Here is a 17,912-nt window from a genome sequence, read left to right as displayed (position 1 = left end):
TCATCTTTGTAGTTAATTGTATCAATCTATTTAATTGCTACGTTACTTTTGAATATTTAACTTTAATCGTACGGCTAATTAACACATTTCACTTAAAAAGACCGTCATTGTATAATGGAAAATGTTTTATGTTTTACTTTAAATTCAATTTATTCGAAAACTGTTCAACTAGGTCCGCTTTTACTCTAAAACTCCATCCAACGCAAAGACGAAATATTTATTGTGTATTTATACCACAACCAATTTAGTTACCAATAAAGTTTATAGATATTTGTCGTAAAACAAACATTTTTATCACACCAGTCACCTTACTTACTCATGTATTCAAGGATGATTGTTGAATATGACGCGATTCTAGGATGACTGTTGAGCATGACGTGATACCAAAAAGCGTTTTTTAGATAAGTACAAAATAAACAGCCGCTTTTTGCTATTCAGACGTTAAATTTACAGCAAATGAAGCTACTGTCATTTAAAAATCATAAACCGCTATGAAATTTAACAGTAAATCAACCACTATCAACTTCAATGTTCTATGTTCATCTTTATGTAAGATGTATTAGAAATAGTTAAAAAGGTGTGTTAAAATAGTTTATTTAAACAAAATGGTACGATATAAGGCAACTTTCTCCGTCATGAAAAAGGATTAAAAAATGATTTATAAAACAATCAAGTAAAAAAAGCATTTTTAATCGAATGTAAGATACAAATCTGACTGAGAGGAACTCCAAATGAAAAACTAACAGTCATAAAAAAAGCACCAAAAAAAAAAAAAAAACAAACAAACAAACAAAAAAAAAACAACCTGTTTGGTGGATTTTTATAGTAAGTATACTTTTAAAAAGTTTTTAAGTTTTATACAGATTTAGACAAAATCAAAGTCAAAAAAACCAAAAAAAGTTAATAAATTACAAATAAAAATTATTTTACACGAATATTGTCACATTACAAACATCCAAATTTCTTTATAAAAAAACAAAAATACGAATGGTTTTATAAATAAACAATTGCGAACGTTTTTTAAATTCAACTTTGGGGTTTTATCATTTAAATTATACGCGACTTAAATAATTTAAAATTATAAATAAAAATGCATTCATGAAAACTTCTAACATACAAAACTTTCGCTATATGATTTTATGGGAAATGTCATTTATTGATGACATCCATGTTTATGGTATGCACATGTTTAATGAAAAATTTGCTAAAACTAAATTTTAAAATAACAGAACTTTTGAAAATCAAATCACCATGCCTCTTGGAGTAACGTCATCCATGGTCATTCCCGTAGATTGAGTCCAACGGTCGTCGTTGACATCAACGTCGATTTCTGGAGCTTCAATTTGAGAACGCGCAAAGTTGACAAATATCTAAAGTAAAAACGTAAAAAAAGTGTTGCTCCTTTCACTTTATCAAATTTCATTTTACTAATTCTAATTAAATATTTAATTTTTTCTTCATTCGGTTGTTAAAAACAACCGAATGAAAAAAAAAAAGCTATGGATAAACAGATGAACCACTAGATAATATTTAAGTGAAAAACAATTTTATAGCAAACAAATGTATTGCAAAATACAGTAGCGTAACTTACTTGGTCAAGGGTGGTTTGCGTGATCGAATAATCATCAATAGATAGGGTCTTTCTAAGAAGCTCTAATTTATGAAACACTTCGGATAGCTTTAAAGAGTTGCTTGGAATTTGATATTCTAGTATATTATGATGGCGATCCTAAAAGCGACGAAAAGGATAACTTTGAATAATATTGACCAATTTAAACTTTGAGTAACTTTGGGTAATATTCAATTTAAACCATCGACTAAAAAACCTTTAGAACCAAAGAATTATACTTTAAGACACGCATTTGCAAAGTTTGATTTAAGAAACAAGTCCACGGTATCAAACGTAGATGATTGACATCGAACTATAAGAATGTATCCAACGCCGTATCTTAAAAACGAAACAAAGTATAAAAGTTGAACCTAAATCTCAGGAAATTCATTTACTATTCATAGATTTTGTTGTTGTTACGCAACAAGAACCACACAACAATAAGGGTTTTTCGATCTTACTTGCTTCTAAGATGTTGAGGGCTCCCTATGCACTTAAACTCTCCGTTTACCATTATCGCGATCTGAGAACACAACGACTCGCACTCTTCCATACTTAAAAAAAAATCATGAATGGTTAAAAAAACAATCAAAATGAAGAAAAAATGTTCACACACGCAGACATTAATAATAAATAACACTCACGCACGCACACAAACGAATTTCACAAAAAGTACCTGTGTGATGTAAGTACAACAGACTTGCCAGATTTCAACAATGAATTTACTACGTTCCAAAGAAATCTACGAGCCCCCGGATCCATTCCTGTTGTTGGTTCATCCTAAAAGATAATTAAGCTGTTTTTATCTATTTGGCTTCAACAACTATTGCAAACAACAAATCATTAAAAAACTTTATTACAAAAAGTTGACCTAATAAACAAGTATTCTGAAGATAAAAATGGAAAAATACTTTTGGTAAAATCTTATTGAATTAGGTTAAATTACGTTTTTTATTTTTTAATTCATTTTTACTATACCAAAAAAATCAATGGAGGTCTTCCTATAAGAGCAATTGCGGTGGAGAGTTTCCTCTTATTGCCGCCGCTGTAATCACCACATCGTTTGTCTTTATACTGAGATAACCCTAGTGTGTGGATAGCCCAATTTGTAACCTGCAAATGAAACTTTATAAAAAAAACTCGAATAAAACATAGAGAACCCTAAAACTTCTAAATTTTGCAAATGAAATAAAAGAAGTATAAAATAGTGAGAAGCAATGGTGCTGTAGGTATGAGAAAAACTTTTTTAAACTTATTGCTATAAGAAAGTCCTAAATAAACTTCTTTTGGACTCTCTAAGTCTCTGATACTCTTTCAGTTTAAGTAACCGATTTTAGCTTTTAATTAAGCTTGATTAAACCAAACTTCAGTGGGTTGTCTACTTCAACCACTTTTTGCATTGCATTTGCTGTCATCTTTCATTGATGACACTAACCTAACTACCAGACAATGCCAGACAAATCAGTTTTACTAATAAATACCAAAGATGGTTGGAAAGCTTTTCAAACACCAACAAGTAGATGACTTCAGATACCCAATTAAGCCTTGCCAGTTCCAGACCACATGAGTTTCCATTCTGTTCAAAGATTAGCACAGCATCTCCATTTGAAATCTTCCTCCAGTCTGCAAATTTAAGAGTGCCTGCTACAATAGTTAAGTGGACTCTATGTTTAATGCTATAACCCAAGCTCTTAAAGGTCTCTGCAGTGAAACAATATTTTATCGAAAATCAGAATTTAAATTTTTTTAGTTTATTTTTAGTTCTTTGCATTTTTTGCAAATTAAGGACTTAATTTGAGCTACCTCAAAATATCATAAATATACTTAGCCAGCATATATTTTACTTTAAAGTTTTTACATAGGAATAAAGCAGAGTATAAAAAATATTTACAACTTCAAAACTAAGAGTCATCCTATTACACATTACTAGTTAGTGTATAAAAACCTGTATAAAGAAAAAAGTCTAACTTTTATGCTTTCAGACTTATTGAGTCCACGAACTTGAGCAAAGTACATAAGTAACTCATTTCCGGTAAGCATCTCATCAAGAGCATCAAATTGAGGGCAATAGCCCATTGAACAATAAACATCAGTCAATTGACCACGAATGCTAAAATTTAAAAATTATGAAAAAACACCATAAAAAGTCAAAGAGATTTTAAAAGCCTAATTCCATATCAAAGTCATCTTACCTTTGATTATTAACATAAGCATTTCCATCTGTAATACTAATATCTCCGGTCAACATTTTAAAGGTACTTGTCTTTCCTGCTCCATTAACGCCAAGTAATCCAAAGCACTACAAATTTAATATACAAAAATTTCAAAGAACAAGAATAAAATACGCAAAAAGCCATTAGCAGAAATGAATAAAATAAAATTCACCTCCCCTTCTTTAACACCAAATGTTAACTGGTTAACAGCAAGAGTTTTCTTATTTCGCATAAAATCTTTATAAACCTGATCAGTGTTAAAATTGTAAAAAAATTCATTAGAAATTAGTTTTGACCATGATAACAAAGATTACATCTTCTTGAAAAAACTTGAAAAAATTGTTTTAACGGTAATGCATACTTTTGATAAATTAAAGGTCTTTAGAATGAATTTTTTTCCTTCACTTTCTTCTTTTATGATTCGCTGTTCTTCTTTTATTACATCTTCATCAACATTTGTTTTGTACAAACTTTTCTTTACTGGATACGTCCTTTAAAACCAATAAACTGAGTTTATAATTTACATTGGAATATTAGCAAGCATCTTTTTAAAAGATGTTTCATTTTGTACAATCCATATTCAAGTTATTTAACATTGTAACTATAAGAATAATTAAAAATAGCCAAGTAAATAAGTTAATGTAAGAAATTTATAAGAATAGGTCATTTTGTGAACAAATGTTCATAATTATCTGTATAAATTTCTAAGTAAATAATACTCCTTTTGTGTCACTTACCAGGGCTTCATGAAAAAGTTGAACTGACACAACAAGGTAAAAGCAAAATATACAACTCCACCAACTGCCATTGCAAATATATTCCGTCCAGTGATGTCCCAAGCAAAAGGATCTTTGAATGAATTTAGACCTGTGTTAAAAATATCAAAGAAAAATTAATAAATTTAAAAATTTCTATTAAATAAAACTAAGTATAAGATCTTCATTTCTAGTAATATGCTTATCAAATATGCTAACTGCCCTTCTTTTTTTAAAGAACTTTTAAAATATGTAAAGATTATATAAACACTTTAGACCTCTAAGCATGTATTGAAGACTATAATATTGAAGTGTGTATTGAATTTGAGGTGTTTTCATTACAAACACTATTAACAGAAAACCTTACCAAATCTTTCATACACATCAGCTTTTAATTGATTTCCTGCAAGATCCATAAGACCTCTTCCCATACAAAAATTTGGAAAAATTAACAGCACCTGCTTCAAAATATGGTTGATACTGGAAAGTTCCTAAATAACATCAGCTAAAGTTAGCTGTGGTGGTTAAACTTTTGGGCTTTCTTTTTATAAACATAAGCAGTTCCTAGTATAAATAACTACATAGACAAAATAAAAAAACACAAAGATTTTCTTTACTTTGGTGCTTTTACCTCCTTGAAAGATTTTTTTAAACTGTAACTAAACACCAAAAAGACAAATGTAAATTTACCTGGTCACCATCACCAATGTATTCCAGAATAAAAGTTGCAATTGTTCCAATGATACCAACAAATAAATTAGCTTGGATCATAACAATGTACGCTGTACTTGGCACATCAAACACAAATGACATTGGATACATTAAAGGTGTCATAGACCATCTAAAAAGTGTCAACATGTCATCAAAATAAATTTTGTTGAAATCAACAATAAAACATAAAAAGAGATTTCTTTGTTAGATGACGGCACTATGGTTTCTGAGATTTTTTGGCATAAATTAATAACTATTATTAAAACACAAAATACCTAATAATTTTATTTCTTAAGATTGCTAATTATGTACTAAACACGTTATAGCTAAACTTTATATGAGTAAAATATAACACTCTGTCACGAAATGACTTTTAATTCGAACCTCTTGTCCTGAGAAAACCCTTTGGAGGTTTGAGAGTACACATGTGTAGAATAACACTAGAGTTGGTTTTGAAATCTTTCATCATTGTCCGAGAAAGAAAAACCAGTTTAAAGTTTTTAATTTTATTGCTCAGAATAAAAATTTTACAAAAAAATAATTTCTTTAAAAAAATCTTGTTCTCTATTATAACATATAAATTTCTTCAACATATAATGTGTTTGCAACTCTAAACAAAGCAAAACCAAAAAAAATACATACAAACTATTCTTGAAAGACAAACAGTTTTCTACTTTCAACTTTGAAATTCAAGCTGTGAAAAACATTAATGATTCTAGATTCTTATACAAAATTATTCTACTCAATTGATTAAGAAGCAAGCCTTTATTAAACTCTTACATAGCATATGTAATTAATAACTGTAAATGTCTCTTCCACAAATAGAAATCAAAATAAATGTTTACTGTTATACTCGATCAAACAGTTTTGAAGATTCCTGGGATAATCCCGATGGATGGCTGGCCTCTTGAAACGTTGCCAATGAAGACTGAAGTTGTGGTGAAGTGACTCTGTGGCTTGCTCAGAAAAGATGCCCAGAGAGTGGTTGTGGCGATCAATAAACTGTGTCACATGGAAGAAAACAGCATGTGCTTTGGGGGTAACACTTGTGTTTGGAAGGTTGAGATAGGAAGCTTTAAACTCTTCAATAAGCTCACAGTAGTTCTGTTGGAGTGTATTCCCAAAGCAGGCATGAACAACAGCATCAAATTTGCTGAGGGTTTCAATAAATGGAAATGCCAAAAAGCAAGCATGCTTCTCTGCAAGTTGTTGAAGTGAGTCAACATTTCTCAAAAGCTTTCTACACTCATTGTCAGCAAATTGTCCTCCATGAAAAGGTTGTTATTGAATGTTGATCATCTTTGGCCACTCATCTGCATTTTGCCAAACCTGACAGAGGTTCTTAAAGAGGTGGTTCACAACACCAATAAGAAGGTGAAGTTCCATAGGAGGAATAAAATCTAGGACAAGAGTATCATCAGAAAGTCTTATTATTGGCTGGTGAACAACATTTTGAAAGTCCCTTGCCTTTTTTGTTTGGGCACCGGCTGCTTGGAAGCCTTCAAAATCAGAACGAATGGAGCCAAATGTTCGAAGCTCACCACTGTGATGAAGATTCTTTGACTCAATGTCACACCAGGTGCAAGGGTGTGCACTAGAGTGAGATTGCAAGCCACAAATTATGTTAGCAAGCTTCATGTCGCATGGCAACACAAAAGACATTCTCTCTAAACACAGTTTATCCAGGATTTGTTTGACATTGTCATAGTTTTCAGAGACATTTTCTGCAATGGCCACCAAAAGTTGACGCTTCACTCCTGAGTCTTTGAAATTTTTAAAGAGAGGTTTCTTTGATGGAGGAGAAGTATCTGGTGTTTCTAAGCTCATAATACCAAAAGAAACTTTCACGAACCCGCCTCCACCATCTATCCCCACCTTAATAAGCTGGTCTGACTGAGGGCCTCTGAGTTCAGCAACAGTGTTTCTTAATGACTCCATTTCATTGCAGTACACCAATAAATGTTTAGACTCTTCGCTAGTGCTTTTGGATGTATCAGTAATTTCTGAGGTGACAAAGAGGTCAGAAAGTTGCTTTCCAAGAGATTCAAACTTTTCTCTGAAATTTTTCTCCACAACACGCTGTGGAACTACTTTGTTTAGAGTTGAAGCAAGCATATTCATTCCTCTATTTGAAAGACCAATCTGGTTTTGAACTTGTACTAGATGTTGTGCAGTCAAGGTGGGTGTAGATGAAGGAAATAATTCTCTTTGTCGCGATGGACCTGCAAAAAATCACAGAAAGTTACCATTGTATCATTTCCGAAATTCATAGTGTATATTTTATTGCTATGCCCTTTGACAAAAGTTTTTTTTTGTTTAAAAAGTACAGTTTTTACCTGGAGTTACTGGAAAGGGTCTTCCTACTCCTTGATTGAGACGGACAGTGCCATGGGGGGAAGGAACTTTGTTGGCAATTACAGAAACAGCCACTCTTTCTGCTGCTTTTTTGTCCTTTTCTGCAACTTCGAGTAAGTTCTGTCGTAACATTGCTTTAGTACAGACATGAGGGATGCCTCTTCCTATCAATGAAAAGCATGCTGAACATCTTTTCTCAACAATTGGCTGTTTTATAAGCTGACTGGCAGTGTTTGTTGCTCCACTTATCTGAGGGCTTCTGAATTTTGCTTTTCCCACACTACAAATCAAGCAATCACATGCTGATTCTCTTGTTGCAGGACGGATCTTTATGTTTTGATAGTCTGGCAAGAAAGGAAGTTGGACATCTCTCCCTTCACCTTTTCTTCTGAGACTTACTCGACAGTTTTCACAGATTCCAATTGGTACTCTTCGGTCTTCAAAGTTGATTCTTTGGCCCAAAATTTCTTGACTGCGTTTAATCATAAAATCAGTCAGCTGCCTGTTAGCTTTGTTCAACAGAGAAAACAGACAGTTTTCCTGTTGTCTTCATGAGTTTTTGCTTGGTTAGGCATTTTGAAAAATGATGCACACCTTGTTCTTTTAAAACGGTTTCTAAACTGTTTGCAGATTTTTCCTGGAATTTTTTAGTTAATTATTTTTTTGCTAAAATATTTTGTATGTACTATTTGTAAAACAAATAACCAAAATAGACAGTTTTTTTGAGAAAGGAAAAAAAACTCTTAGTTTATTGACCTTATTAAATAAGCATAAAATTAGAAACTTTAAACTGATTTTTCTTTCTCGGACAATGATGAAAGATTTCAAAACCAACTCTAGTGTAATTCTACACATGTGTACTCTCAAACCTCCAAAGGGTTTTCTCGGGACAAGAGGTTCGAATTAATAGTCATTTCGTGACACAGTGATAATATAGGCAATTATATTTTATTTATTGTTATTTATATGTATTGTAAACAAATACTAAAAGATTAGTTTATATTTGAAAAACCTTGCAGATTTCAATTTTCTCTTACTGCCCAATTCAATTAAATCTAAATGATTAAAACATATCAGTTCTTCAAAATCAGTCATTCAATCCGTCATCATTGCTGTCACTACTTTCTTCACTGTCACGATCTTCGCTTTTGCTATGTTGATGTTTTAATATATTAGATAACATTTCTGTTAGTAAATTTATTACCTCAGGAAGAAGAAGAAATTTACAATGATGCTGAATTCTTCTGTGTAAATTAATACTGGAAATGATCAAATCTGAGGTATCAAACGCTATATGGAAAATATCTTCTAAATTTTTTTTCCTGCTGGTTTTGCAAGCATGAAATTGTCTAGTTTATAAATTTTATGCCTGACTTCAGACCCTTCTTCTCCAAAAAAAACTTATTGGTAGCACTGTATTTTCTAGAACTTGCCTGCCATGTACTAAAACTTTGTGTGCAGTTGCAAGCATTGGATACCAGGGATATTTTAAACATATTTTGCTGCATCAAAACAATATTTTTCAAACTTATCTAAATTAATTTGATATTGGCAAGATATGGATATTAGAATAGTTTTAAATTTTTTTATCAAGTCTCTGTCCACATTATCAAATGGTTGTCATGCAGTATTGTTGTTGTTGTTATTTCCAAAATCTCCTTTAATATATCTATGCAAGTAATTTCTTTTTTTCTACATAACAAAATCTTTTTATTAGTAGTACCACGAATTTGCCATTTACACAAATCATATCTATATGATAGTGGACTTGAATGCAACTTCTTCTTACAATTGTACCATGTCTTATCATATGGTCTAACAAATTTTTTAAATGCACAACAATACTGGAAATGAAGATACCACTGGTCTACATGTCAATTTAAATTTCCAAATCTCTTTATAATCTAGATACAAATCTCAATTTCTGATCATAGCTCCCTCCCTTTGTTAAATTCTTTCAAAACCAATGCTAATCACATTTCTTTTGCTGACAGGAGCCATTCCTGATGTTTGCAATATGAGATGTTTCATGTGATTTATCATGACATAATTCTGTAGCTTTCAATCTTTTTGCCCAATCTAATCTTTTGGTATAAGATAAATTTGATGGAATTGAATGACCAAAAGATTTTGATTTAATTGCATCATCAAACAATGTAATTTCTCTCTTCAACCAATTTGAATTTTTTCTTTTAAATTGGTTCACTGTTTTTTGACTTTTTCACCATTTTTGTTCAAAAGAACTGTACAAACGAAATTTTTTTTTGAAAAGTATCAGCATTAACTTCTGTTTGACCATTTCTAACTTGTCGAATGACATAACAGCTCGAATGATCATAAACATTTGAATTTTTCTCATCTTTATCTTTCTTTTTTAGCCATATATTAAATAAATCCTTGTATTGGACTCAATACATCACTACGAGTAAATATATATATTTTTAATTGGGGCAATTGTGGGCAAGTTTTGAAAATTGAAACATATTTCCAAACATCAACTAAATTTAATAGTATAAAAATTTCTTCGGAGAAATATGGAGTAATATTTTTTTAAAAGTCACTTTTTAAAATTTAGAAAAAATATATGGAAGAAGATTATACATGCTATTTGTAAATATGCAATATTTCAATTTCATTATATATTTTTAAAAATTACATACCTGTATAGAAATAATTTACTTTACAGCAAAAATATTTATTAATAAAAAAGTTGCATAATATTAAATTAACTGCTCACTTTATTTTCTGAATAATTATGCTTATTCACTGTAAAAACTGAACTGAGATAAAAAAACATTCCCAAATTGAGTGCATTGTATAAACAAATTAAACTACTAATTTAAAAAAAGAACTGTGTTTAATTACAATTTGAAGGATTTACTTCAAGATGCCACATAAAAAAAATCATTTTTATACTTGAAAAAATTATTTTGTGCTTAAAAAAATTTGGTCATTGAAACCATAGTGGACAGGCTCAATGTTGCCAGTTTTATGCATTAAAAACATTACATACAAACTTTGCAATTACATATAAACTTTGCATAATTTTAAGTGCAATATTTAATGGTTACATTCATAGAGCATTCATATGCAGTGATTTACATTTACAAAACACGATAACTTTTCTAATTCAAATGTTCAACAAAAATGGTTACAACAAAAGCCAACTGGTAAGTATTACAATACAAATTAGTAAAAAAACGTTCCATAAATAAAAATCAAAATCAATCCGAGTGTGACACCCTCCATACAGATTCATTACTGCGGATACCATCACTGTCCCCAAAATTAAGAAAAATATTTAGAAAAGTTGGATATAGAGTAGTTTTTAAATCTAATCCTAATTAAAGATCACTACTAATGTGTAAAAACAAATCTAAATTACCATGCAATAGCCAACCTGGAGGTTACTTAACTGAATGTAACTGTTTAAAAAAATACGTTGGCGAAACAAAATGACAAATTAGAACTTGAACCCAACAACATCAAAAAAGCTTAAATCAGGACAAACATCATCAGTCTGCAATAGCCACACATAGTAAATCATGTTCAGAAGAAATTAACTGCGAGAAAACTCTTAAAGTAGAGACAAAAATATTTGATTGGAAGGTCTGTAAGGCTCTTAAGATAGAGGCACCAATGTTCCCCTCTAAATGGCGGTATTAATCTTGATAATGGGCAATTTGTAAAAACTAAATTTTGGACACCATTTTTCACGTTTTAACGTATGGATAGAAAATAGAGAAGCCATTCAACTGCTGACATCAGTTAATTTTAAACTGTTTTGTGTAACTTAAAATATATTACGAGCTGATGATGCTGGTAACCATAATCCAGCGAAAATTCCTCATAATAAATTAATATTTGTATTTAGAGAATATATATTACTTGATGTTTTCTTATTAATATACATATAAATTGTATTTTGATTTTTAATCATAAACAAGTATTTTTCATTGAAAGGGAAGTTGCTTACAAATTAATTGCTTTTAAAAAGTTAACAAAGTAGTTCAAAGTTTAATCTACAAAATAGATAAAGATTCATCTTTTCCTATGTAAAAAAATCTATAATATTGTTCTTTGTTGGTTATAAATGTATTTAATTTCAGCCAATCAAGTTCTCCAAAATAGGTTTGAAAAAGATGAGATATAAGGTAGTATGATTGATTGTAAAATTTCCAACCTCCCCTAATATAGTTTGTATAATACAAATAGCTGCACGTAAATACATAAAATGAAAGTAAACAACTTACCCATATAAAAACAAAAGAATAAACGTAACAGGAAAATTCTGTGAAGAGACATAAGCCTGTTGGTTGAACACAAGGAAGATAAAAATACAACTGAAGGCCGGTATCAAATAATTAACCTAAAAAAAAAAAAGAAAATTTAGTGTGTGATTTCTCTTCTTTTGCCTGAATATATATATCTCATTTTAGTATGGAATTACATTTTACTGTCAAACTGCAATTGATTAGATTAACATTATATATCAGAAAATTTAGAAAAAAAAGAGAATTATACTAACCATATCCCAAGTGTAATTAGCAAACCAATAAACAACAGGATTTAATCCACTAACTATTTGCAAGTGTTTGCATTTATTAGCACGATCTTGAACAAGATAGACAAGAAAACTAGCAGGCACAAAAGCAAGAGCCAGAATGACAAAAATTGCCACGAATAAGTTTGTTAGACCTTGACGCCTAAATAATCAAAAGCAATCATTTTAATCATTCATAACTTTTTAAAAAAGAACATATTTGAATATACAAAGTAGCTTTAACAATTCCACTATTTGTAAAACTTTACAAATTATAGACCAAATTAGGAATTTGTTAATAGCCAATTACTTTAACAATTATAGAAAAAATTAAAAATAAAAAAAAGCAAAAAAAAAAAAAACACCAAAAAATTAAGAAAATAATGATTAACATTTTCCTGAAGAAAATTAATTTCTCTATTAGATACTAGATTTCACTATTTTCAATTAAACAATCTGTTGTTGAAATGCAGACATTTACATTTTTGTAAATTTTTCTTTTTTTACTAACAAGAGTTGTTTTGAATCAACTTAGTTTTATTAAATAACTGAGTTCCATTTTGCTGAAATATTTTCTATTTTAATTTAGTATTTAATCCATATTTATAGTTTTTGTTGATATACACGAGTGTGATAGCTCCCCCCTAGATAGATATACACGAGTGTGACAGCTCTCCCATAAAAATTAAGTATTTGTCATGAAAGGTGTTCATAATTACTTTTTACAATTAGCCTCACTTTCTCACTTTTATATTTTGTTGTTTCTTTCTTCATGTTTATTATTTTCATTATAGAAAAACAAAATGAAAAAAAAGACAATTACTGATATCCTGAAGATGACAATCACATTAACAGCGACAAATTGCTGAAAAGCACACAGTCTCCTTATGTTTTTTAGAAATCTTGGAATCAGGGATCTGTCTGCAACCAAAGACAATGTGTCTATGGTTGTAGATTGATCTTACTACAATACTAGAATGGCTATGAACTCAAGATAGTGAGAGAAATGACTAAAAATCATGCCAAGTGACAAAAAATACTCTTGAAGAAGAAAAAATGCATACGAACATCTTTAAGAAAAGTTAAATTATGAAATGAGTTGTACTGGAAGTTATACAAGAATGAGATTAATGAAAATAGCAACATAACAATATTGATATTACAGCAAAGAGAAAAAACAATAAAATATGAAATATAGAGTTGCAAAAATCAATGATGGACTGCAACTATTTGTTGTGGCCTATCATTGATTTTTGCAATTACACATTGACATGATGGATTGACATGATGGAGATTACTGGGATTTTTGAAGATGTTTAATTAAGGCAAGAAAACCTTTTAATCAAGTCATTGCATTGGAACCATAATGCATTGCAAAACAAAAATTTCTATGTATATCAACTTTTTAATTATCTAATGATATTTGAAATATAATAATCTAATGATATTCAAAGAAAAAGACATTCCTTTTTTTTATCTTCAACACTTTATAAGAAATCAAACATTACCAAAATGATCATTTTTGGTCTAAATTCAGTTTTTTTAAACTGATGGTACTTACTTAAAAGCAGTTTAATCTCCAAAAGTTTGCATTTTGTTTTTATGCTAAGTTTATGAACAGCACAAAACAACTTTCACACCCAAATATACATTTTTTGAAAAAAAATTCTTGAAACTATTAATCAGCTAAAAGTAAGTAATCAATATAATTATCCTCTTTATTGCTTATACAAATTCGAATGGTTAAATGGAATTCAATTAACAGTGAAGTTTAAATAATTGTGTGAAATTTATGATAAGTATTCAAAAACTAAAATTTTAAAGGTAGAAAATATACAGGAAATTTAGCAAATAAATAGAGCATTTAGATAAAAACAACACAAATTTTCAAATAGTCACCAGATCTTTACAACCATTTGTGAAAAGTCACTTACAAAAGCTCATCTTGTAATTGCTCTTGATTTAGATCCATAGGATGATTATAAGCTGTAATCCCTACATGAAAGACATTTTTTTAAATAAATATTTAGATTCATTTAAGTCTTTTTATTTATATTAAATTAGAGAAAGCAGTTCATTTTAACTTCTATTTTTGGAAGAAATAAAAAAACATTAACATAGCATTAGAATTTTCATATCTATTTTGAGCATTATCAATCCACATTGGCATCTATTAAACATTATCAATCCGTTATTACACTAGTACATATTATAGATAGCAAAAAAAGAAAAAAATGTATATATATAAAATTTTATGAACTAATAAAGAAACTGCCCAAATATAATATACCATATTGTGAGAGATCTTCTGTAGATGGGAGATTTGCTCGCAAGATAGCATTGTTCATAAAGTTAATGTAAATAGGAAGTGCATGATATCCTTTAAGATTGTACCAAACCTAAACAAACAAAATAAAAAATTTAATACCAAAAAAAAAGTTAAATATAAAACATCAAATAATAATGTTGATCATTTAAAATAGCTCACCTTGACATTTTGTTTGACGCCAAATGATGAAGTAAAACTTGACCAAGAAAAATTTGATGCTCCTATATCAGGCAAATTATTTTTCAATTGTGAAAAGGAGGCACCACCATATCTAGATACAAGAAATATTACAAAAATCTATAATTCTACATAAAATATTGAGAAAATTCTTTTGAAAAAAATTCTTTTAAATCTCTGATTTTACAACTTTTCCTAGTAAAAGACTGCAATGTAAAAATTAACTCATCTTTTTTTAAATTAATAAAAAACAATTTTTTTTTTTTTGATTGATTAAAATTGTTGATTTAAATATGAATTTTAGTACAAACATATTTATACTTTAAGTATCCCAAATATCTAGCTGTGTTATTTTTTGAGATAAATTTTTCTTTTTTTCTTTCTTCTATAATATTTATCAATATTATAAAAGATCTAAAAAAGAGGGTGAAAATTTATATCAAAAAACAACACTTTTTTTAAAACATAATTTAACAGACTGAGATAACCTCTCTTTCAAGTATGTGTCTGTAGTAGACAGCAAGTACTCATTTACATCATAGCCAGTAACATCTACAATTGTATCTCCATTATTTGTCATTAACATAGGTGGTTTATGCAATTGACCAGTACACTTCTGCTTACCAGTACTACAGGAGCAACCAAGATTTTGAACTGGTTTCGTGAAATTTGAGTAATGATAAAATGGCATTTTTTTAAAAAAACATGACTTTGACTTGCCACAACTCCTACCTTTAAACAAAATAAGAAAACAAAAAAATCATAAAAAAGTACAATCACCGATTTGTCATTTAACAAATACTAATTAATACAAGCTTACCTTTCATTGGATTGTTATATGAATTTAAATGAGTAAAAACAACAAATTATTTAATATCCTAATATATAAATTTTGGATAATAAATAACAAATTATTTAATATCCAAATGTTGTTGTGTGATGCATTCCATGTTACAATATTTTTTACTTTTTTCAAACTTCAATACAGTCTAAATCTTTTCCAAAAACAGTTAATGCATAAAAGTAAATTTGGCAGTAATACACAACAAGTTTCTAGAAAAAATAAACAAACCTGGTCCAGGATACTCTACATATGATTTGAAAAGATTTTCTGATAAATTGTTGTTATTTGAAACATCAACTACAATATAATTTGGTTTCGAAAACATATCCGTAGATAACTTGAGTGAAGGTTGAGCAACCTGAGGAGGGCGTATTAAGGAAACGCACATTGCAGCAACAACAAATATAGCAGGAAGTAGAATTTGTGAAAAGAACCCTTTGCGGCTTCTAATTGCATGGTAAAACCGTTTAGTGAGGAGAGCTTTATACTGTTGAAACCATAAAGCACTCTTAGCTGGAATATTATGTTGTTCATATTCATTCATTGCTAAAAAAATTAAGAAGCATAATGAGAGCTACTAAATAAAGAGCTTACTTATAACAATTGATCATGTTTTAGAATTTGGAAGCTAATAAAACTAAAGATTTTTTTTTTATTGCTCAAAATAGAAAAAATAACTAGCACAGAAATTTGTTACCTCAGAAAATCTTTTGATTTTAAATTGTATTTACCTGGCTCAAGTGAGTCATTAATAGAAAAGGTCAATGCTGATAAAGAATCAAAAGAAGCTAAACTGATGTGGTCATGATTTATTTGATTTGATGGTATTAAATCTGCCATTGATTGCCCATCTAGAAAAGGGAAGAACATTATTTTAAAAAAAAGATTGCATAAATACTTCAAAATATGAAATAACAAACTATATAAAATAATGGCAATCAATAAGAAATTAGAGACTAAAAAGATTTCAACAAAAAAAGTTGTTTTGAATAAGCTTAAAAAAAACTCCAAACCTTCATCTGGATAACCCTCATCATTACATGCTTTCAAAAATACCTGTACCAAAGAAAGATTTAGTAACTGTTTTAATTCTGCTAAATAAATTCACAAAAAAATTGAACATAAGAAGATCTCCTTCTTTCAAAAAAAAGTCAAGCATTAGATGTTCTCTTTTCATTAATGAAAAAAAGCTGATATGGTATATTAGTGAAATAGTATTATTTCAACAATTTATGACTACAAATACATGTCAAAGTCATATCAAAGTGAGTCTTGTCAAAGTGAGTCATGTCAAAGATCATGCTAAAGCAAGTGTCATGCCATTGTTGTATACATTTATTGTGTAAAGCACTATTCTTTTCACCTAGATATACTGTGTCTGATCATAGCACAATTGAAATCATTACAACAATACTTATTGACAATCAAATTTTAAACACATGATAAAAATTTAGTTGTAAACCATAGTAAGATTTTGAGAGCACAGGAAAAGATCACGTCTAGCAAAACTTGCATATATTTTGATGGAAGGTAAACTTTCCAGGAACTGTAAAAGAAGGGCCTTAAACTGTTTGCATGGAACTTGGGGTAAATTATTTATTTCATATTACACCATTGGGAAAACAAACAAAACTATTAAAAATGCAAAAATAATTACAAATAGTTGTTGAATTGTCAAATGGTCGATTGAGAAATTGACAAATATTTGCAGACTGTTGGTGCAGAATGAGGAAAAAAACTTGACAAATATTTGCAGACTGTTGGTGCAGAATGAGGAAAAAAACTTGTTTGACTCATTTATCAACTGTATACAAATGAATTGCTAGGAAGGTATTTTATAACCAAATTGGATGGGAAAACCATGCCTATTGAAACATGGTGTTGAGTCCATGCTTGGTCCAGCAACAGATCTTACTTGGCCCAGCAACAGATCTAGATATCGATTGATTATTTGAGACAATAGTTAAAGAAGGTCCTGTTATTTCCTTGAATAATCCAACAATCTACAACTTATCTGCAGATCAATTATCTCTTAATTTGTTCTATTGCAAATTGGTCCTGTTTCACATTCCAGGTGGTTGAATTCTGTAAATAGAATATCTAGAATATGGATCTCTAAACATGGTAAAAAAAGGTAATAATTTATAAATCTGAAGTCCATCACTGAGTTCATTGTGGTTGTTTACTTTCCTTGTTGGTTTCAGATCAAAATCAAAACTTCCTGGATTGAATGCTGCAAACATATTTTTTACCAGCTGCAGCAATTCAAATTTTAGAAAGAAAAGGTTCTTAAGATAGTATTGGTATCCATTCATTAAAGATCAGCTTGGTTTTGTTTTAGTAAGTGTATACTGCAGACATTGTTGTGTTCAAGTA

General features: G+C 29.6%; 2 protein-coding genes across 3 annotated transcripts in view; both read right to left on the bottom strand.

Moving 5' to 3' along the window:
* Positions 1 to 808: 808 nt before the first annotated feature.
* LOC145201222 (phospholipid-transporting ATPase ABCA1-like) overlaps positions 809 to 17,912 on the bottom strand; it is a 37,155-nt gene continuing 20,051 nt past the window's right edge. For both annotated transcript variants that reach the window (XM_090080815.1, XM_090080816.1), the window contains 22 exons: positions 16,550 to 16,592; positions 16,268 to 16,387; positions 15,765 to 16,082; positions 15,181 to 15,424; positions 14,675 to 14,786; positions 14,477 to 14,585; positions 14,121 to 14,181; positions 12,172 to 12,349; positions 11,897 to 12,012; positions 5,268 to 5,418; positions 4,945 to 5,068; positions 4,560 to 4,689; positions 4,184 to 4,313; positions 3,995 to 4,069; positions 3,802 to 3,908; positions 3,578 to 3,719; positions 2,588 to 2,722; positions 2,286 to 2,389; positions 2,071 to 2,163; positions 1,849 to 1,948; positions 1,592 to 1,729; positions 809 to 1,370 (listed from right to left, as the gene is read on the bottom strand). In XM_090080815.1, coding sequence (XP_089936941.1) covers positions 1,242 to 1,370; positions 1,592 to 1,729; positions 1,849 to 1,948; positions 2,071 to 2,163; positions 2,286 to 2,389; positions 2,588 to 2,722; positions 3,578 to 3,719; positions 3,802 to 3,908; positions 3,995 to 4,069; positions 4,184 to 4,313; positions 4,560 to 4,689; positions 4,945 to 5,068; positions 5,268 to 5,418; positions 11,897 to 12,012; positions 12,172 to 12,349; positions 14,121 to 14,181; positions 14,477 to 14,585; positions 14,675 to 14,786; positions 15,181 to 15,424; positions 15,765 to 16,082; positions 16,268 to 16,387; positions 16,550 to 16,592 — 2,859 coding nt within the window. In that variant the 3' untranslated portion in view covers positions 809 to 1,241. The remainder of the gene's footprint in view (positions 1,371 to 1,591; positions 1,730 to 1,848; positions 1,949 to 2,070; positions 2,164 to 2,285; positions 2,390 to 2,587; positions 2,723 to 3,577; positions 3,720 to 3,801; positions 3,909 to 3,994; positions 4,070 to 4,183; positions 4,314 to 4,559; positions 4,690 to 4,944; positions 5,069 to 5,267; positions 5,419 to 11,896; positions 12,013 to 12,171; positions 12,350 to 14,120; positions 14,182 to 14,476; positions 14,586 to 14,674; positions 14,787 to 15,180; positions 15,425 to 15,764; positions 16,083 to 16,267; positions 16,388 to 16,549; positions 16,593 to 17,912) is intronic.
* On the bottom strand, positions 5,767 to 11,890 carry LOC149890885 (uncharacterized). Its single transcript, XM_090080818.1, has 2 exons — positions 7,625 to 11,890; positions 5,767 to 7,510 (listed from the first exon to the last, which is right to left on the bottom strand). The coding sequence occupies exons 1-2, from the start codon at positions 8,127 to 8,129 to the stop codon at positions 6,570 to 6,572; spliced, it is 1,446 nt and encodes a 481-aa protein (XP_089936944.1). The 5' UTR covers positions 8,130 to 11,890; the 3' UTR covers positions 5,767 to 6,569.

The sequence above is a fragment of the Hydra viridissima genome, unplaced genomic scaffold, assembly GCF_058129835.1.
Source record: "Hydra viridissima isolate aposymbiotic clone 2 unplaced genomic scaffold, HvirCarnegie_v1 scaffold_3, whole genome shotgun sequence".
Lineage (NCBI taxonomy): Eukaryota > Metazoa > Cnidaria > Hydrozoa > Anthoathecata > Hydridae > Hydra > Hydra viridissima.
This window is presented reverse-complemented; position numbering and strand designations above follow the sequence as displayed.

Bases quoted from the DNA above. Each gene is read 5' to 3' on its own strand.
- LOC149890885 (XM_090080818.1), bottom strand. From the start codon at position 8,129: ATGATTAAACGCAGTCAAGAAATTTTGGGCCAAAGAATCAACTTTGAA. The intron at 7,511-7,624 runs GTAAAAACTGTA...GATTTTTTGCAG, and splicing joins ACCCTTTCCAGTAACTCCAG to GTCCATCGCGACAAAGAGAA.